The following is a 22,780-nucleotide window of genomic DNA, read 5'->3' on the forward strand; positions in this document are numbered from 1 at the left end:
AGTGGGACAGAGATAGGGCTCTCTGGGTGGCAAAGCATTGACGCGAAATTGCACAGCACTGTTTTTCTGGAGGTTTCTTTCGTGCTGTCGCATAGTGTTTGAAGGTGTATTTTTGCAAATTTACGTTTTTTAATCTCAAGTTACCTTATTTAAATGTCTACAGTCTTCTTAAGTTGTATTTTATTGGACTATTTATTAAATATTGTGAAATCGTGTTGTGCGTATAATTGAATAGAAGGTGCAAAGAAAGCAATCCTGTTTCATTTCATAGGTAATAATCACATACACAAACGAAGGATTTCGTAAATAATTTAAAAAATTTGTTAGATTCCTTAAACATTCCGAGTTACGAAAAAAAAACGGATCATTGCTACAAAAAGAGGGAATTCTGTATCTATTGATTAATGTTTTAGTTATTTGTACGTGGATTTAGAAAATAGATTTTAGTAGAAAATTTCACACAATTTAATATGTTTAATTTAATTAGACACCCTGTCACTTTTATCGAAAGTTTAATTACGTTTATCCTAAAAATTTCAGAATTACCAATGAAAATACATTACAAGATTAGTTAACTTGTAGAAGATTATTGTACTAACTGAATTCGTAATATTTTATAGATTCTCTATACATTTCATTCTATTAAAAGACTATCTCCACCGCTTAACATGATTTTTGTTGTTTCACATTACACATAATTTTAATGTAAACTATAAAAATATAGTTTTCATTAACAGACGTTTGTTATAATTGATTTGTTTGAACAAATTCGTAAGAAAACGTATTAATTCCCGTTCAAATGAAGCGTTTCTTGCCACCCAGCACGTGATACGTGGTCAGCCGTCCTTTCCCCACTGATGCATAACCGCTCTAGCTATTTCTTTCTTATGTTGATTACACTCGCTCGCGTATGGAAACGTATACAAGGCTCCATCCACTCCTTTATTAGATCAATGGTCTAAACTCTTTAGACCAATTTTTTGCTTTTCAGGGACGTTACTAGGTTCAAGAATACCACTTGCTTTTTAACCATGCTATTTTTTAATTTTTTTAATGTATCATTCTGTGAATATGAAAATTATTATTTTCACTACAGTAAAATATCAGACAATAGTAAAGATATCTACTATTGATTTAACAGTCAGCCTCGAGCTATGCAGCTTATATTCAACATGAAATTAATATATGCCAATTTCCAACTCAGATACTTTCTCCACAAAGTCTCCAAGGTAGGCAACATATTTAACAACATACAGTAAAGAAGTTGTCTATATTAGTTCAGAGCTTTGAAATTTTGAAACCGTATAACTGAACAGCTTTCTTAGTTGTTTATAAAAAGGTAGTGCAAAATGGGTTCTAAGGCAAGACTACTTCCAAATTTTATGATTCCGACATATTTAATTACGACAGCTAACACAATCATTTATTAAACTCTGTTTGTTGTTAAGTGCAATGTGGTGTGACCACGTTACCAGGGCAAAACACCCACTGAATTCGTTAAAATTTATATTGTTTGTAAAATACGTGACCAACAAAACATTAATTTTAGAAAGGTCCGGATTTTTTACCTACAGTGCGTAATAATTTTACAACGTAGTTCGGAAAAAAAAATCAGATGTGTGTAATGAATAACACGAGACGGAATTTACGTACTAAGTATTAATAAATCCTAGTCTGACATGTTTTTAACATTGTACCACGTAACATTATATTTATGAAAATGGTTACGAAGTAGATTTGAGAACTTAGTGTTTTCAAAGAAAAAATTGGTCTATGGTTGTTTAGACACAATTTCCCCTAACCCTAAAGTACATTCCAACAAATTCAGTTTCTTCGAAAAGTCATAAAATTATGATAACTCACATAAGTTGAAAAATTTCGGTACGTTTTGCTTCATTGTAGCTTAAGTAATAATTACTCTGCTCCCCTGGGATGTGGAGATAAAATCAATTCAATTTTTGCCACGACTTTGTCCAAAATATTAGTCAGAAATGATATCGCCCTCTGGAAATACGTCCACAAACACTTTTGTAATGTAACTGTGATAAGAAATCAAGGCAAATCCATAAACCAGGAATACATCGCACAGGAATATTTTATTTCAAAAATTTAAATACTAGTTGCTATTTAAAATGTTGCGGTGACGCCATCAAATTGTTGGTAGGAACGATTACACACGTTTTAGTTAAGAATTTACCACCAGACAGACGACAGCCATCACACTGAACCAGGAAACCTATTTTTTACATACTCTAGGGGGTCTCCCGTTTCAGTCTGTCTATCGCCTGTGTCAATTTTTATTAGGCCGACAATTTCCGAAACTGCTGTTATCAAATTTTGTCTGTATTTTAGAAATATCATGCAGATGGTAAAACGCTAACCAAAATATGATTAAACATCCGCACTAACAATTTAATGACGTCTGCTCATTATATTGCGTAATTGACATTATCAAATTTTATAAAATAATATACTTACTCTTATACTTGTGGTTTACGAATCTACCTTGATTTTGTTTATTATTATATCCGTTTTTTGTTTAAGCTGTCTTGTTCGCTTAGCGAAAAGCATAAATCAAGAACGATTCACGCCATTGGCTCGGAAATATAAGAATACAGAAATGTGGCGCCGGTCTATATTTAATAATAATAAAATAATTGTTATTATAATAACAGCTCACTCATTATTATATTTGGCCCGTTTTTGCTCCATTGTAGCTTAATTAATTAAATTAGGCCCTCTTCTGTTTAGGAGAGACAACATCAATCAAATTTCATTTTCTTTTTGAAACGTACTAATAGTCGAAGTCTTTTGAAATATAATAAGTATAAACAGTCAAAGTTATGGATGTACTGAGACATTGAGAAAACATGTTTTTTCATTGGTTTTCTGTTTCAACTATATTTCATATTGTCCGCACGTGTGCAGAATGCGCCCCTTTGGAATATGTGCCCCCGCAGCGCAGGAGCTGACTGCAAGTTATTTACGCCACTGGTTTTTAATTTATAGAAGCGATCCCAAAACAAAAATCGGCAAATCAAATGTAATTTTCAAAGAAGCGGGATTTGTTGAATTGTATTTTCACGGCGAAGGAAATTCTGTCGTAATTTTTTTATATCTTAAAAAAAACCTCTTTTATATTGTAACGAAGCGAATTTTCGCGGGCCGGAAACCGTGGCGCGTACCGCGAAAGCCGGGGGTAAATTGGCGATTGCCGCGCCGCCGCGGCGGAAGAGGAGGACTCTTGCCTGAAACTCCAGAGAGTGCGGAAGTTTGTGGCTGCTGTTTTGCGATTTTGAGAAGTGAGAAGTCTGCAGTTGACCCTCCGACCACCGTAAGTACCTTTTTGGGTCGCCTGCCTGTTTTGTACCGGTTTTGGAATCGCCGCCCCCGAGCGAGAAACCGTGTCACCGTCACCGCGTTTTTTTTGTCACCGTCGAAAGTCGACACCGTCGTGCACGCGTCGTTACCGTCACCGCGCTCCCTTCCCGGGTCGCCGTGCCGTTTTCGCGCGATTTCCAGGTTCAAGGTCGCCGCCCCCAGAGCCCGGACGAGCCCGGCCTGAAGGAAGTCGCCGCCCAGGAGGAACGACCGTGCCGGACGTTTAATTATCTTTGTTGTAAAACCGTTTTATAGTTATCTAAGTTATTTAGCCGTAAGTTTTATTATTTTAGACCGTGTAGCTGGTGGCAGGGAATAAACCCTATTTTTGTTATAAAATACCCTCGCCGTTTTATTTCTTATTCTCGAGTTTTCGCGGCGGCTCATCACCTGAATTCCGTGTCTCCGGCTTTAGAGCACCCCGGCGCTCCCTCTCCCGGAGAGGGAGCTGGCGCCCGAGCGACCGTCGCTCCTGACCGAAGGCGCCACCCCCGGCGGCGTGAAGGTAGCCGCATAAGCTTGGTCGACCAGACGTGTCTCTGACATCAGCGATACTAGTCGACCCAAAGCTTGGCACTCAAGTACGCCGCCACCCCATACGTTATCGGCGAGATTCCGGACCGTCCTCCCATCCGGAATTTCGTCGCAATATTTCATGATAAACTTAACTATAACGACAAACTCTAACTTTCCCTAGATAATATCGATTAAAATGAGGGCAGACGAATGAACCACAAGTACCTTACAATGTTATTTCATAAAATTTAAGTGGTTCGCATTTTACTGTCTACACCATATTTTTAAAATACCTCTAAAATTTAATAACAATTAGTCCATTAGTTTCCGAGATGATCTAGCTAATAAATATCGACACTAATGACAGACGACAGGCAGACAGATAATAAACGACGGACAGACAGAAACAGGAAACCTATTTTTTCATACTCGAAGGGTCATGAAATGTTTAGAAAACATGAAAGTAGCCAATCGATGGATCCACCTTATCAATATTTCCTCGGGAAATAGAAACACATTATTAAGTAGGAGTATATTTTAAGCACATGCGTTTGATGATGGTTGGCAAAATAAATACCTGTTGTATTTATTATATTGTAACGTCGACAACAATGTGTAGAACCTCACCCTCGGCTTCGTTCTGCTAGGGGAAAAGTAACTTGTAAAATTCAGCAGATATTATTAAAACGGAACTCCATGTCACAGTTTCTTTCGTTGTGCTAAAAATGAAGATTATTATTAAATTTAGTTTATAATTTCAAAAAGCGGCAATTGTTTAAACAAAAATGAACCACATTCAACGCCACGGTACTCTTCAACCAAAGAAATTAGTATAAAACTTTAACCATTCCATCAATTTTACTGTTTGTAAATTCACAATTTGTGTTAACATTTTGAACTGTTCACAGTTTTAATCCAATTTAATTACAGAAAATTCACTTATTCGGAATTAACTCATTTTTTACGATGTATCTAACAGTTTTTGATGTTTTTACTCTAGTTATTACATTACCCACACTTTATAAGTTCTCACTCGAGATTTAAAATACCTAGTTCATTTATAGACATTTAAACTATTTTTAAACTTTGATCCATCCAGAAAAATGATCGCAATAATGTTAACAAAGGGAAGTTTAGGGCAAGTTGTTTCGTAAACCCTTTTCTTTCTAAATTCCTGAGGCACCTACTTCTTTGTGGAATGAGCAGGTCTCCCGGAGGGATAGTCCGCTAGGAAAGTGGAGCATGTGGTCAATTATCAGTTATTGGGCAAGAATGAGTTTGTTGTAGCATGAATTTTAATAACACAACATAACACTAAAAACTGAGGAAAGCTCAGTCGCCTTGATCAGAGCCATCGATCCCATAGCCATGGTCTATGATTTGGACTCACCACCTCAATAACTTGTATATTACCATCCAGTTACTTTAATAACAATTTCTCTTTCATTTTCTGTGTGTGTTCAAATTTGTGATAATGTGTATCGATTTGATTAACTTTTGAAAGCTGGACATGATTTTTGCAAATTTCTCCTCTGCAGAATGGAGGAATACAGAATTTGTGTTCCAGATTTTGCATTTAAATTTAAAGACAGTTTTCCAGCCTTGGAAAATGCATTTGAATTCATTTCTGCAAACAAACAAACATGGGCATAAGGTTATTTAGACAGAACTTTCCTCACCCTAACTCGCCCCTTAAACACAATCGAATAAATCCATTTTTTTTTCGAAAAATTCAATTTTTCGCCAGTTTTAAAATTTTGCACACAATATTAGCTCTGAAGTGCCAAGAAAACTTGAAATTAGACATAAGTCTTAATGACCTTAAAATTAATGTTTCAATGACTTGATATCTGTAGTGTTAAGGATTATCGAAACATCGCACTGTGGTAAAAAAATTTTCAGAGGAATTCTTGACTGATAATACAAGCTGTACTTCCCCGAACAATCAGATCTGAAGTAAACACTTACGTAATTCTGTTATACTTCATGTATCTGTTTACATAAAGGTTTTTGTGTGTTACTTGTTTGTTCTCTTCAACATTTAAATAACTCTTATTGTTTCTTATCTTTACACAGTTTCCAAAAGAATGTACGTATCTGTAAAAAATGCATAACCCATATTGAATAATTAATATTTGCAGCTTTAGAGAAATAGATACAATGAATAATAATTAAATAGAGACTGAAATAACCTTGAAACTGCGAAACCGGAATCTGAGATGCAACTAAAAATAAGGCAACTGATATACACTTCAGCCCGGTCTCCCCTACATATAAAACTGTTCTTTTATAACTTTTAGTCAAATTTTTAAATAAAACTAATTTGGTTGTAGTAATTTCAAAATTTAAACAAATTTCAAATATTTGTTATCAAAAGTCCACCACACTAAGCACGCTGATAATAATAATCACAAATTTTCACTGTGTCAAAAATAATGTATAAAACTTGCATACGGGTTTCCCCTGCATTTTGTACTATCCGTGTCGTTTACGTAATAATAGTACGTAATACCAGTGTCCATTTTGCACAGTTCGAGCATAATTTTTGTTTGAAATCACATAATTTTCTTGTGTGATAAAAATAAAATGAACAATTATATTATAATTTCTTTGTTTATTTTTCTGTTTATATTTGTTATAATACATATAATGCATAATAACTGCATCTATACAAAGGTACTTTGACATAAGGATAATGTAATCACACTGAGATATTCGGTAACCAGTCCATTGCACAGTCGTCAAAAATCTAACCCTAATCCGTACTAAACAGATGTACTAAAATAACTAGTTACAATCGCAAGTAAATTTGTTGTATGACAGCAAATATACAACAAATCCGCTTTTAGCATCCATAACAATACAAAAACGAATCCTCATTACATGACTATTAGTGGCATTAAAAACTTAAAATTTTAAGTGACACGACAAAACAAGACAAACGATTCACATTCAACAAAATTTTGCAAAAAAGTTCTAGTATCTGTAACCATTTCCTCCACCACCACCGTTGCCATTGCCACGAGGGCCTCCGTTCCCACCATTGCCATTCCCACGAGGATAACCATTTCCACCACCGTTGGCACCTCCAGCGGCTTCCGCAGCGGCGTTCTCCTCCAGCGACTTCAATATCTCCTCGGGAATTGGAGGTGGCGTGGGCAAATGGTCGCCTTTGGGCACGAAACCATTTTCGTCAGCGGTGTACTCGATCGTGATTTTCTGGCCATCGGGAGCTGTGTAAGAGAAGGAACCGACAGCGGATTGCGCCTCGTCATCAGTACCGGCATTTTTCAGCTCGCCTTGTTCTTCCGCTTTTATTCCGTTGCCAGTTTCGTAGCTAAATTTGCAATAATTTGAAAATTTCATTTTTTATGTGTTTGTTTTTTTACCTCCATTGGTAACTACCATCACCGTTGTTCACGTTTTCGTAGGACAAAATTGGAATGGGTTCGCCTCCAGCACCATTGGCACCGCCATTGCCGCCTCTGCCTCCGTTGCGGCCGCCGTTCGGGGCACCGTAAAGGGGACCAGGACCGCCACCTCCTGGAAAAAAAATATTGTGATTGCGACTTTAGAGTAATTTAGTTTGTAGTTGGAATAAGAAGTAGGTGCGGACAGGTTAATGGGAGATCTGAGATCGTTTGCTTTGTGAAGGCGATTTATTGAACGTTGGTCGCATTCTAAGTATGTGTGCTTCCTTTATTACACCGACATGCTATTATAAAACGTTACCATCACTTTGTCTTGAGATCAAAGAAGCAGGTTGCATTTCAATGAGAAGAGCAACCTATCACGCTCAGTTACATTTTTTCCGATTTGACGTTTGATGTGTGGGTAGTTCGGTAAATACACTTTTCGTTTATTGTGTATGCCGTGGTTGCAACACTAGAAGATAAAAGAAGGTAAAAAGGCCAAAATGAAAGGTAAACTGAAAAAAAACTTCACCTACGAAGTGACTTGTCTTGTCTTGATATAAATTGAAAGTTACATAAATTGAAAGTTACTGATTAAAAAAATCTAAACATATAGGAAATTAGATTACCTTTTGTTTTGTTGTTGTTTATTGTGAAAATGTTACTAACACGTAGAATATAGTGTCTGTTCATACATAGAGATTTTTTACGACAAAAACGAGAAATTCCATTAAATATAGTGCCGTTTTTGAAATAATGAATTCTTCAATTAATTTCTAATGTATATATATATATATTTCTGTCAATGCTGTACATATAACCAGTACACACCCGGCGTGAATTACTAGGGTGGAAAAAAAATTTACTCAGTCAGTGTCACAATTTCAGAACCAGAATTATAGGAAGCAAGTAAAACCCGAAAATTATAAACATTCTGTGCCAATCTAGCACTGACATCTTTACGTTATTTAATGTTTGGATAATAATAATTAAAATATATGTTTATATAGAAATGAAAACTACCGAGGTTTTCTACAATTGTGTCTGTAAAAGTTTTCTAATTTACATGGTAAAGGATTGTGTTCACATAGATTTTAATGGTAAAGAGAAAATCATTTCATGGTTATTATAAGCCAAAAAAAAAAATTGTAGTTATTTAATTTATGAGTGTGTTGTTTAGTTAACACGACAAATACTACTAAGTAATAATAGAACTTATAACACTGTTTTGCGGTTACGATCATAATTTAAAATCTAATAAGTATGTTTAAAAATTCTTACAAAATTCACACTCAACACAATCATTTAATTAGTTATCCAACATTTAAAAAATCGTCAAATTTTGGTTTTTATCGAAGGTCTACAAGATGCGGTTATTCAAAAACTGTGGATGTTGTAAATCAATGTAACAAATAAAATAAAAAAATAAAACATTTATAAACAGCTATATAATTTTCTAAATATGATTTAAATAAAAAATCGAATACTTACCACGTCCTCCATTTCCATTTCCATTTCCATTTCCATTTCCATTTCCATTTCCACCAGGTCTTGGAGCTGCTAATCCTGGGCCACCACCTGCTCCATTTGCACCATTTGGTGGCAAATAGGTATTTTCTAACCTAGCTGCTGAGCACACTCCTACCAAAAATGATACCAACACCTGAAAAAAATCCAGATAAATCCTTTAAAAAATTTGGAGATAATCCCAAGTGAACTCAAATTTAGAAAAGCACTAGTAAAATGTTCCATTTGTTACTGCGAAAAATTCAGAAATCAAAAAATTTGTGTATCAAAACAGTGTTTTTGCCAAAATGTTATGTGTTCGTTGTTTTTTCAGGTGGATCCTTTGACTTACCAACTTCATCCTGATGGTTTTGTCTTCTACCACTAATAACTACTGTGGAACTTAAGTGTAAACTAATAGTTCAATAAGATAATCCTCTATATATACTTACTTTAAAACTATAGACAACCACCCCACTCTGAAGAATTAATCAGAACAGCGAAACGAGATCATCTCCTTCATGAAAATAAAAGTGAGGATGCTTTACCATGAATTACCCCAAGACACCTTTCACACATATTGCTTTCCTGTATAAGTATTTATTTTTTCACTTATGGTCAATTTTCTATAACGTAATAAACATAAATCAAAATTAATTAGCCGTTTAACATGGGCGATAAAATCGATGAAGTTGGGCAAGTATAAGTGCACATTAATTTAAATTCAATTATAATTTTTCCAAAGACAATGTATGCAAATAATTTAAGGCGAAATTCGCTACTTTGTAGGAGTAGTTTTTTCAGGATTGACTTTCCACATTCTAATAAATTGTCAATAATGACTCATATTTTAGGGTAAAAGATTAAGGGTAAACTTGTATTAATTTGTCCACACCGTATCTACTTTTCATGCAACATATTAAGTAATCATTTTTAATTGCAAAGAGAGCCTGTGCTACATTGGACTCTCAATGTTGTCTCTCAAATGAGTAATTGAATCTTTATTTGATGAATTACAAAATTAGCCAAAGATGGAGACATGATGTTAATGTCAACTACACTTTTAATTGGTATCTTTATAGAAAATACCTACAAATACAAAAAAAACTACATACTGCTCAATAAAATAAATTACAACACAAGAGACGATCCAACAAGTATGGGGAATGTCGTTCTCGTGAACGTGCCAGTCCTAATTAGGTTAAAATCAGATTAAATCATGGCTCAATTCTTCTCGGTACAGGTGTATATGTGACAAGTCTTTGTCTTTCAGAATTTGCGTTGGTATTGATGGTTTATCAAGAACAAACCACCTTCACACTACCACCCATTGTTCACTAGATGCAAGAGAACACCCATTTCGCTGATGTTGTTCTAAAGAGCAGACATAAGTCGTCTACTTCGTGCATTGTGTTATGCAAAGGGTAACTGATGTACTGGAGCCTTACCTATGCCAACGGGTTCATGAGAATGTTCCTTAGTTCGAACCAGCTTAACCTTTGACAAACACGTCAGTTAGAATGACATCAACCTTAAAGAAGACAATAAGATCTCCGCATCGTATAATTAAACCGGAAAACTTTTAGAAAAATCACCAGCTATTAGAGTTGAAACAGTGTAATCTATCAATCACGCACTAACCGCAGCTGCTCTTTGTAGATCAACAATAATTGTACCATCGGAAATTCTTGGCTGGCGTCTGTAAGGTCGCTACCATAAATCCGTAAGTGATGGCTTTTGAGTTACAGAAAGACATGCAAATAAACCTACGAACATCCTGCTTCCAACTAACAGTTTATTTGCTACGTCAAACCGCTCCTTACTACGAAACAGGTAAAGCATAAACACCCTAGGGACGAAGGTGTTCGTGTAAGTGTTCAATAATTTAGTGTTGCGAGATTTTGTAAGCGGCCTCTTGTCGAATTAATTGCCGCTGTTCAGTGAAATATGTCTCCTACGCAATAAAAAATACACATACAAAATATTTAACATATTATAGTCGCTTCTCTGGTCTGTTTGTGATGCGAGTGTAACCATGTCCCAGTTACCGACAAACTTAAGATGAGACTGTCTTATGCAATTCCAAGCAGGTCATCTTCGCAGAGTCAGTTTACCTCTTACGGGTAGAGATTCGTTGTCTAGTACAAGACCACTTTCATTTGTGACTATATATAGCTTAAATCTTAAAAATATATCCTACGCATTGTTTGCCGCATCTGTTCTCTGATTTAATCGTTGTCGTATATTATTTTGGAATAATTAGTTTCTTAATGTTCAATGTGTTAAGAAATAAATTCGAGTGTGATAAGTCCAATGCTACTGCACCTGCAGCTTTATTGTATCATTAAATTAATTGCATAAAAACACTATGGATAATTAGTACCATTAATTACTGAAATTGTAAAGTCATATCCAGCAGTTTAATAGTACTTTAGAGCGACTTTATAAAACACTCTAAAAACAAAAAAATGGTCGAAGGCTATTTCGACAGAACTTCCGTCGTCCCTGAAATATAATACAATACATACAGATTTTTCGAATTATTAAAATATTTGATTTTGCGAATTCTATTTTTTGTGATAACCTTTATAAGTTAAAATAAAGATATGGATGTAATGTTAAAGTAAAGCTAAATAAGCAAAAATTAAAAAGACTGTTTTCACTTTCTACAAATTCGCATCGTAGAGTCTTTATCACGAATAGGTTTTTTTTTAAACAAGATTAAAATAATGTACAGTTCCATATTTTTAAGATTCCATACACTTCTACAGTCATGAGTTAAATTTTACGCATAAAGTGGGATTTATAAACTTGCTGTTCCCGCTGATGTTGCTTTTAGAGCTGATAATTGTCATTTATAAACTCTGTTACCAAGTTGCGTTGATAGTGACTTTGATATTCAACTTTTGCCGTATTTAAAGGGGTTGTAGAAGAAAAGTGGAGGATTTAAGTTCATTACTACAAAAATTTACCGTTTCAGACGTGTTTTAAGTTTCATGTTATCGAAATAAGTCTACAAATATTAAGAAAAAAAAGGCAAAATGTAGCCCCGCCCACCCGGCTTATCTCAATTGTGATGATTTTTTTTTTATTCGTCGTGAGCCAAGAAGGCGGAGCTTAATTGCAAAATCCTTATTTCTCTACAAGAAATTAAAAACATATTTTTGAGTATCTTGTTGTTCAAATAATAGTATGTATATTAAGAAAAAAATAAAGCCAAAGATTAGGTCCCACTAATAGCTGCCCCGATTTCAATTCTCAATTGTAATGAATTTTTCATTCGTTGTCAGCAAGAATTTACCATTTTAAACATGTTTTAAAGTCTCTTGCTCTGAAAAGACGGCTGACTATGTATATTAAGAAAAAACGTAAAATATTAGCCCCGCCCACCCGCCCTATCTCAACTGTGATTAATTTTTTTTTTAATCGTCGCGAGCCAAAGGAGCGGAATTTAATTGAAAATCCTTAATATTTCTCTACAAGAAATTACCATCTAACATCTTTTTGGGTATCGTGATATTCAAAGAATACTATGTATATTAAGAAAAAATTAAAGCCAAAGCCGCACCCATATCATACCAGCCCTGATCTAAGTAGTAACAAAGTTTTCGTTCGTTGGCCCGACCTAGGGGCGGAGCCTAAGGCCAAAATCCATATTTCCTTACAAAAATTTACCATTTTAAACGTGTTTTAAGTTTCTAAGAATAAAAAAAAGATCAGAATTGAGATGGCCTAGGTGAGCTGGGTTTATATTTCGCATTTTTTTTCTTAATATACATAGTATTCTTTGAACAACACGATACTCAAAAACATGTTTTTAATTTCTTGTGAAGAAATAAGTATTTTGCATTTAAGGTCCGCCCCCTTGGTTCATGGCAGATAAAAAATCATCAGAATCGAGACAGGGCGGGTGGGCGGGCTTACATTTTGCCTTTTTGTTTTAATATGTTTAGACTTTTTTTCATAAGATGAAACTTAAAACAAGTTTAAAATGGAAAATTTGTATAAGGAAATATTAGGCTCCGCCCCATAATTGCAAAATCCATATTTTCTTGCAAAAACGTACCATTTTAACCATGTTCTTCTAAGTTTCTTGTTGTGAAAAGATGGCTATGTAAATTAAGAAAAAAAAAAAAAAAGCAAAATATAAGCATTTGTTTCAAGTGAGTTTTTCCATTACAAAATTTTGTGATGATGTCATCAACATTTTTGCAGTTTGGATAGATGCAGTGTAATACTAATAATAACAGTGCTGAGTTCCCAAATTTTCAAGAAAATGGATTGAATCGTCCGTTAATTTAATCAGTACAATAAATTGCCTCATTCATTTTTTTTTCGGTCACCCGGTATATGTAATTCTAAAAACTGTAGTGTACACCATAAATATAGGGTCATAATATTTTGAATATTTCAGAGACGATTTATTCGGCAAAATTTTGAAACATCATCAATTTTTTGGAAAGGGATAAAAGAAGAAATTTTGATTAACTATTTACCATAATTGAAATCTTAAAACGTTTGGAAGATTTCAGAACATTCGATTTTGTAGTTTCGAAGTTAAATTACAAAATATCGTTATACAATTTTTATTGTTTCCAAAAATCTCGATGTCTAGGGTGAAACGCCAGCACGGATTTATTTATACTCCAAGTGCAGAAGTATCTTATTTTATAAAATTAAAAACAAATTTACTATTGTAAATTTTGATGATGACGTCATGATATTCCTAATATGCACACAAAATTTGACAATAATCCATCCAGTAGTTTCTGTAGAGGTCCGTAGCTTACGCTCAAGAAGTAAAAAGCTTAATGGAAAGGAAAATTAACACTATATTAAAGTTCGATTTTTTCACAAAAAAAAAATGTTTTTTCTAAATTTATTTTTACTATACCGGGCTAAAATTTCTATGTTTATGTCCTAATTAAAATTTCTTTTTTTTTCATTTTTAGAAAAGACCGTATTGGTCAGAGTTATTGAATGTATGTAGAATAACCTTTTACCAACAAACAAAATTGACAATCTCCTCATGAAAGGCAATTCAGATAAGTACCATAACGATTGTGATTTTTATTCGTTTCAAGAAAAGTAAAAGCCCAATCATATTACGAAATCCGTTTTTATACGAAGTCCGATGAGAGATAAAAAATTTTTACTTATCGTTAAAGACATTCTAAACAAACTGTGTTTCATGTACATGTTGATTTTATAACGTACTCGTATTACAACTTTATATACAAGTACATATTTTGTATCACATATTTTTTATGTAAGTATATAATATGTAATCTAGAAAAATTATGACGTCATCTCAACACACAATAAAAAAAAGTTTATTGAAATTACATCCTGACATGTTTATTGTAATTAATGCTTCAGAAGTAAAGTGGCTCTATTCAAATTTTCCGTGATTTGCATGTTCTTTGTAAACTGAGAAAAAAATTATAAACAGTATACAGTATACAAGGATTACAACAGCAGGAAAGATGTTTTCTTTGAAAAATGTTGCCATAATTGAAAAAAATCTATACAGTTAAGTATTTACACTACACTGCAACGGTTTTCAAGAACGATTTAAATATGTAATATTTTTTTTTTTTTTAGATGACGCCATCAGTTTTTGCGATGGGGATGAAGCGTTAGTTTTCATACATACGGTGTAACAATAATCGTTACGTACCTCCGCTTTCATAATTTCATGTAAATTAAATGAGTTGTTTCTGAACTAATCGATGAAATGAGTTGATTCACACATTTTTTGAGTCATCAGTCATTTTTAAAACATGGGAGAATATTAGTGAAACATAAAAAATGGTACATTAATATTATTATTAAGCTCATATATCATATAAGTTTTAGTAGGTATAAAGTTTTAAAAACTGTACTCAGGGCTTTCGAAAACTATTTGTCTAATAAATAAAATCGCCACGACAGGTGAAAACCACGGTCATTACGAATTATTTTCACAGAAACTTCATGTTGGTTTCCTCTTTTTGGATATTCCCTGGTCAGCGTCTCAAGGTCCAGTGGCTATCCAAATTCCAGTTCCATTATTTCAGTATTCATCCTTGACTGTGATTACTTCTGGTGATCACTTGGAAAATGAAACACGCTTAACCTACCACGAGCGCCATTTTTTTTTTTAAATCTAACAAGCTCCCGCCACAAATTTTACTGATAGCTTCGTGAAACTATTTATTAGCAAACTTTTGTGACCCCTTAATGCACTTCACTGAAGTAATAATACAAATATAATTTAATATTTTTTGGAACTGAGAAGGCTTCCATTGCACACAGTTTAATTTTAATTGTCCAATGAGACCTTGATGGGTGGAGACGAAATATAATTAATTGAATCGACCACACATTGTTGGACGAATAAAAATGATCTTCACCTACACAACAGCATATATTATTATTGAGATGGAATGTTAAAAAGGTGGGAAAGTAACAGCTACAAAAAAAAGAAGCAAATAACTCAAATAAGTTAGATCAAAAAATTTAATATGAATCACAGTTATATAAATATCGTGATTAAGGGTCAATAAAATTTACCTGTTTGAACAGACGGAATTTTTGTGCTATAAATATTTGCTATTTGAAAATGTATGCAACCAAAACATCACTTAAGTATATACTCGTGCATACCTGTAAACATTAATCAGAGGGACAAATTCCAACATCGCAACAATCGCATGGTCCAAAGGAAAACAGAATTGTACTGTACTAGCACTAGTATTATTATTTATTATTACTACTATCATCTGCTCTTAAACTTCAGTTCATCACATTTTATCAAGGGACATTCATTATTTATTTATGTATACCTACTACACACTATTTTTCATTTTTTATTGTCTGATCTATCCCTATGCGGAAATTTTTAAAATAGTCATCAATAAGTCGAAAATAAATTATCCGTAATGGTACATATTTGGTACAAGTTTATAACAATTTGTGAAAAATAAAATTAGTCAAAAATTATTAGTCATTAGGTAATTTATCAAAAATAGGTATGAGTGAATTTTACCGAAAATAATTAATATTCGTTCAACAATGAACATTTACTCAGTGTATAATTAATATTACTGGAATAAAGTTCAGTTCGCAGAATAAAAATATTATTTTTGCCGATTCGTGACCAGCTTTGACGCAAACCGGCTTCCAGAAAATATATATTTTATTTTTTTAATGATCGAACAAATTCTGCTTTCTCAGGTGTTAAAAATGTCATCTTACCATTAATTAAATTTCTATTTTATCCTTTTCCTATGGATTGATTTAGCAATTGACGGAACATATTTGAGTCAAATAGAGAGAAATAAAAATATTTTCAAACATATATAACTGTAGATCTTAAACTACATACTAACAACTTTTTTTTTCGATTTTATTTTATTTTAATTTTTTGGAATGGCACTGTCAGGTTTACTGATTTCGAAACATAGTGCACTACTTTGTACCATTAACAGTGTTCCCGAAATTTTAAGGAAATAGATGAGTTATTTCTCAACATATCATCGTGGCACTTATAAAGGTATTTTAAAAAATTGGCCTTATGTTATTAAACACAACATCCCCGCCCTGAAGTGAAAATAAATAAATCCGGTTGAAAAACAAGAAGCAATAAAGATAATCGCAGTATAAAAAAAGCCGCATAAGGTAATCGAACCTATGACCTTCGGTGCGACCAGTACAAGCTAAACGATACTCCCAGATAAATGCAAGAGCTTCGTTTATATTAATATAAAAGGTTCTTATTTAATTTGGATTTTCTTGAAAAAATCTGGATGCCTAAGAGAATAACTTAAGGCGGATTCATAAATGACGAGTACAGCAGAATGTAATTTTACAAAATTTCAATAACAGTTACTGGGCACAATTTTGAGGTAACGTCGTCAAAGACAAAAACTTGTAACTTCTCTAATAAAGATCGATTTATTTAGTTATTTATTTATTTATTTACGTACGTTTATTTTGTGCTGACGTCATCAGTTTTTTAGTGGGGACCAATATATACAACAGCAATAACACTATAACAGTGCTGGGTGTATACTCAGAATTTTTGGAAAAAAATTGCTAAAATCACTACATTTTTACACATCTGGTATAAACAGTTCTAAAAAGTATGACCCAACTGTTGGAAGGGGTGAATAGGTGAATTCTGACTGTGATTACCACTTACCATACCCATGATGATTACCATTTACCATACTCATAAGTCATGACAACTCTAGAGAATGTGAAAATTTTCAAAGTATGTATTAATTACAGCATTTGCTCAACAAAATATGGAGATAACGTCACTTTGATTGGTATGATCAGAGAAATTTCTTTTCTCATGGAAGTATACTAATACTAGATTTATTTATAACCTCTAGTTGGACTGACACGTTCATTGGACTTAAAATATGTAGACCTTTCACAGCTTATGGCAAGCTAATGTCTTTTGACTTTATTAGCACTATCAACTGGGATTTCATTAATGAAGACATAGACGTTGACAACAAATCCTTAATGTTTTCAAATCGAATGCTCTGTATGTACCATACCATACCGGCGTTCCTTGCGACAATCTGCTTTATATGCTTGTGTCAACCTTTAAGTTATCACTATAAATCAATTGTCGATACCTCTGTGTCTCCCAACTCATGGAAGATCACCAAAGTTTTTCCTGTATACATATCCCCTAATAAAATAGATATTAACAACTGTCGGCCTATCTGTATTATCAATAATTTGGCAAAATATTTGACAGTATCTTATGACGTCTTATATGGTCATGTCACATCTCAACTTCCTAATGTATAAACATGGTTTTGTCGTCGGTAAATCCATTTGCACTAACTTAAGTCAATCTGTTCCATTAGTGTCTAATGCCTTGGGTAATGGATGTTACTTATCCAAGATATTCGACGTGGTAGACCATAATATATTAAGTATTAGCCAATCTCTCTAACAATGACGTATCTTAGTCTTATTTCACTCTTTAGTTTATGTTTTAGTGATGTCTGAAGAAATAGATGAGTTGTTTCTAACAAGGGTCGAATTTAGAGCCTATTCTGTCCAACATTTTTATAAATGATGTTACAAAATTTTTTGATTGTCATATACAGGGTGTTATTGAAAGGTACGTACAACAAAATTAACAGTTCTTCGCGAAGTCTAAGAAGTCTGAAAAACTTATTTTGTGTTATCAAAATTATAAGGGGAAAATTAATCCTTATCCAACCTTTTTAGACGCTACTGAAAGATAAATAGACGAAATTAATTTATTTTATTAAATCCTAGCAACTGTAACAATAAAACTTTTGTCAAGACTAGATGTTGCTATAGAAACGAGAGATGATCTTTTTATCAGTGGAGTACAACGAATTTGGACATCAAGTTTAATATTTTTTATCTTCAAAAGGAGAACACTTTGACCTGAACTTTTTTTAACTTTTAGCACCCATACTTCAAGACCAATTGCCGATTTTATTTTGTACGTACCTTTCAATAACACGCTGTATATGTATGTACGCAGATGATCTGAAGATTGTCAAAGTCATTAATACTCCTGCTGATCGGTTAATACTACAAGAGAACTTTATCAGATTTATAAGATACTCTGTACTTAATAAACTAATAAAGATCAACTTAATATATGTCATCTGATAAGTTTGCATCGCAAAATTAGTGCAATTTATTACAATTATTGTATTAACCGCGTTCCTTTAAAAAGATGTGAACTCGGAGCTACTATCTACCAGTAAATTGTGAAAAAAAAAAAACTCTAAGTCTAAGTTGAAAGTCAGTACTCAGTACTTCACATTTCACTCAGTGTGATTTAAGGATTAAAATGTAATATCATAGCACCAGTAACAAAATTGATCAATATTTGCATTGAATCGAATATTTTTCCAAAACCACTAAAAAAAGCAAAAGTTATTCCTAATTTTTTTATGAAGGAGATGCAGTCGATCCTAATAATTCTAGAGCCATCTCAATAGTGCCATAATCTCAAAAAATTTTGAAAAAATTGTACTAAACAAGCTAATACTTTATTTATATCAAAATAAATCGCTAGCATGCAATCAGTTTGAATTTCGAAAAGATCATTCTATTATTAATTCTGCTATCACTCCTTTACTTGAGAAATTTACACAATGTTTTGGATTTAAGTCATTTTACACTGCAGCTGTCTTAAATCTTGGTGAAGCATTTGATTGGGTTTCGCATGACATACTAATGCGCAAATTGTACTTCTGCGACTGCCTACTAGTATTAATCTTACTATGAATTATTTAAGTAATCGAACGGATTGCCTCAGGGATCCATTCTTGGGTCGATTCTATAAAGTGTCCATTTTTCAACTACCTGTCCTGTCATAAAATAATATTTGTTTTCTCACTACTTGTAAAAAATCTCATAAAACACTACAAATGTTAGCATTCGTGAATCTGAAGTGTCTACAGCATGAGAAGTCACATATTTGGAAGTCACTCATTCGTCGCGGTGAAATATTTTTACGCCATAAAAGAATGATTCACTACTTACATCAACAAACTACGCAAATAATGTTTTATATTTTTTCAACGCAGCAGAAAAAACTGTGTAAATTTTGTTGACCCACCGGGTAAATTAAGATCATCTAATAATAATAATAGTTATGATAATACTTTTTCAGACAAGATTATTTGCTATGTTGTAAACCTTTCGGTGCTATAATTACACTAGTTTACAAATTTAAACTTTTTTTCGTATCCAAAAATAAAAAAAATATTTTCTACTTCTAAATTACTTACTGATAACAAATCCAAAAACGGATAATCCCTATCACGTCAGGTTTTTTCATAAATCCAAAATAATGAACTTTGCTTTTACCTTCTTGTTAGTGTTAAACTGATTCATGTTAATGGACCATTGTCGCATAAAAATGTCTTCGAGATCGTGCAAAGTAGGTGCAAATCAGTTTTCTTACGTTTGTGGTAAAATTTTAGTACCTAAAGCTGGAAGACCTGTTCAAATGTGCTTAAAAAGAAGGTATCAAGGTTTTTGGGACGAAAATGTGTTACTGTTGGTCTATTATAAGGGAAACTGACAGTACTGCCAATAAAAGAAAGTGTTAATCATTTTTAATTTTCAGTCATATTGTTTATAATATATACTGGGTGTGGCTTTTATTTGATACAACCCCTGTAACTTCTTTATTCTTAAAGATAAACCTATACTTCTTTGAGCAAATTTGTATCATTTTAAAAGATCTTTGTGAGGGCAACCTCACATTTTTATTATCACTTCCCGTAGAAAAATCAAAAGCAACCAATTATTCTAAAATCAATACTTGAAAAATTTTAAATAAAACATTGATGACAATCTAGCTTGAAAAATTGATTCATGTAATTTATTTACGTAAATGATCCTTTAAAATGATACAAATTTGCTCAAAGAACTATATGTTCATATATATTTGAAAATAAAAAAATTACAAGAGTTGTATAAAAGAAAAGAAATACAGGGTATGTTTATATAAATATCTCAAAAACCTGACGTGATGGATTTTTTCTGCTTTCAGATTTGAATTTCCCGAACCCAAATCCTTTAGATTCAACTATTTTTGTCTTTGGATATAAAACCTTGTAAACTAGTGTTATTATTGTACCTATATATACCCATTTTTTCCCAAAAAACACACAAATTCTTTTTGTAAAAAATGATTTATAAAAATGCATAAGCTATTACAAAATATTTACAACTTCATTTCTTGAACATGTCACTGGCCACTTTTTTAGCAGGTACTAGGTGATCCTAGTCTATCCTAAAACCGTCCGAAGGGTCTGGGCTGATGGTACTGTTGCTGGTACTGCGGTTGCTGCTGATACTGCGACTGGGGATTTCGCTGCGTCTGGGCAATCAGAGCCAAAGATCTCTGGATAGCCTCAGGGATTGGGGGCGGGGTTGGCAAATGGGCGCCTTCGGCACGGAAACCGTTCTCATCCGCCACGTACGTGATGCTAATTGGAGTACCATCTGGCGCGGTGTAAGAATAAGAGCCTTGAATTACTTCAGCTTCTTGATCTTTGACACCAGCATTTTTTAAATATCCTTGAGCTTGAGCCTGTTGACCGTCACCAGTGGCATAACTGCAAGAATTTCAATTTTATGGTAATTTTTTTGTAGCATCCACATATCACGCAGTTGACATCAGAATGAAGAATCTCTCTATTCAGGTGTCATTAGATTAAAGGAAATGAGTAATGATGGGTTACATAATTACCTGTAACTGAATGAACCATCTGGGTTTATTTCGTTTGATTCTGACACGATTGGGACGAACTTGCCGGAGTATTGTTGATTGGGGTATTGTTGCTGTTGTTGGTAGTAGTTTTGCTGGGGGGCGGCCATGGCGGCGGCGACCAAAGTTGCAAGGACGAACTAAACATTTTGAGGAAAAGAAAATTATAGAAATTGGCATATATTACTGATGCAATAATTTTCTTACTATTTGTTGTAATATTAACATAATTATACCCACGACGAAATGTATCTATCTTATAAGGAATATAATGTTATTTATTACAAAATTTATACTTATTTGAATTTTTGTTGTTTTCTCATACAGAAAAGTGTTTGTAATGTGTTTTCAAAATCTGCCTGTGTAATACATGTCACTTGATATGTTAGACCGACATATTCGGAAAAAATTACATCATTCTGCATAATTAAAAGTAGTATTTATACGAACTTTCACAGGCAGACAAAAGACAAATTTAGGTGAAACATTATAATATATATTCTTCTCGACTTGATGAAAAGATATAAATCATTGCACTTGAAATAATAAGTAAGCAAAAATTGTTAATATCAAACAGGCTCAATTATTTTACAAGACATGGGTAAAAAATATTGAGGAACAATTTTTCTTTCTTAAAAATATATAATTTTACGTTAAAACTACGAATATTATTTCAAATGAAATTATTAAATTTTTCTTGTAGTATAAAAGCATAACTATATTCTTCTCAAGTGTAAAGTACAATACAAAAAAAAAAAACTGCATAGAGAACTTTAGACATAATTTGAAAATTTTAAAAAATATCAATTTTTGGAAATATGATTAAAGCAGTATACGTATTTTTTAAAAATAAAAATTTAATTGTTTTAGAACTGTTTCAAATAAATTTGTATTAAATGAATTTGTGTTATAAAATAAGACAAATAAATAATCTTAAAAATAATGAAATAAATTTAAATCTGGAATATTTAAAACTTTGATATTAGATATTATTACCAAGAGTTCACAAAAAATATTTTAGAAAAAGTAACAGTAGTTCTGGTATTAAATAATTATTTTAATATTATAAATCATTAATTCGTTATTCCAAATTAAGTATATAACAAAGTTCTGAATTCTTGAAACAACCACAATATTTAAAATATCCCTTTTAACAATAATTGTAAATCGTAAAACTAATAAATTCTATAGATTAAAAAAAAATAATACTAATAATTGAAATTTTGATAATGTTTTAAAATTATCGAAAAGCGAAAAATATGTTAACTACAACCTTTATATTGTTATTCATATTCACTAATAACCCAAAACCACAATCTCACTGCTTACCAGGTACATGGTTAATATTCACAAGTATCAAAAACACTTGACAGTGGTAAGTCTGATAGTTCATCTAGTTTATATAAAGAACCCCCACCGTGGTTCTGGTTCATCCCAGACACACCCTACCCCAAACTATGCATCCATTAGACAATAATCTAGAAGGTCATATTTACATCTCAGAATTCCGCGAGAATTATTGTTGCAAGCAAAGTGATTCATCTCACGAAAAGAGAGTGCATTGACTGCGTAAAAATCGATAAATATTTAACAAATACTTGACTTTTTAAACATAAAAGTACGTGGTAGACGTTAAATAAATAATATTTTAAGAAAAACAATACCGAAAATCCGACAAAATATTTAT

At 32.8% G+C, this 22,780-nt stretch overlaps 2 protein-coding genes across 2 annotated transcripts; both read right to left on the reverse strand.

Moving 5' to 3' along the window:
* Nucleotides 1-6,609: 6,609 nt before the first annotated feature.
* LOC135120539 (pupal cuticle protein 20-like) lies at nt 6,610-9,177 on the reverse strand. The gene is made up of 4 exons (XM_064044868.1): nt 9,169-9,177; nt 8,802-8,973; nt 7,287-7,440; nt 6,610-7,234 (listed from the first exon to the last, which is right to left on the reverse strand). Exons 1-4 carry the CDS (start codon nt 9,175-9,177, stop codon nt 6,874-6,876), a joined length of 696 nt encoding a protein of 231 aa, XP_063900938.1. The 3' UTR covers nt 6,610-6,873.
* Nucleotides 9,178-20,496: 11,319 nt separating this feature from the next.
* LOC135120224 (endocuticle structural glycoprotein SgAbd-2-like) lies at nt 20,497-22,488 on the reverse strand. Its single transcript, XM_064044544.1, has 3 exons — nt 22,423-22,488; nt 21,076-21,233; nt 20,497-20,941 (listed from the first exon to the last, which is right to left on the reverse strand). Exons 1-3 carry the CDS (start codon nt 22,429-22,431, stop codon nt 20,617-20,619), a joined length of 492 nt encoding a protein of 163 aa, XP_063900614.1. The 5' UTR covers nt 22,432-22,488; the 3' UTR covers nt 20,497-20,616.
* Nucleotides 22,489-22,780: the final 292 nt, after the last annotated feature.

Source organism: Zophobas morio, unplaced genomic scaffold (genome assembly GCF_036711695.1).
Source record: "Zophobas morio isolate AGI-343-1 ecotype UQ-CSIRO unplaced genomic scaffold, CSIRO_AGI_Zmor_V1 ptg000005l, whole genome shotgun sequence".
In the NCBI taxonomy this organism is placed as follows: Eukaryota; Metazoa; Arthropoda; class Insecta; order Coleoptera; family Tenebrionidae; genus Zophobas; species Zophobas morio.

Coding starts and splice junctions, on each gene's coding strand:
- LOC135120539 (XM_064044868.1), bottom strand. Junction 7,441..8,801: donor AAATGGAAATGGAGGACGTG/GTAAGTATTCGA, acceptor TTTTTTTTCCAG/GAGGTGGCGGTCCTGGTCCC. Junction 7,235..7,286: donor GATGGTAGTTACCAATGGAG/GTAAAAAAACAA, acceptor TTGCAAATTTAG/CTACGAAACTGGCAACGGAA.
- LOC135120224 (XM_064044544.1), bottom strand. Junction 20,942..21,075: donor GATGGTTCATTCAGTTACAG/GTAATTATGTAA, acceptor AAATTCTTGCAG/TTATGCCACTGGTGACGGTC.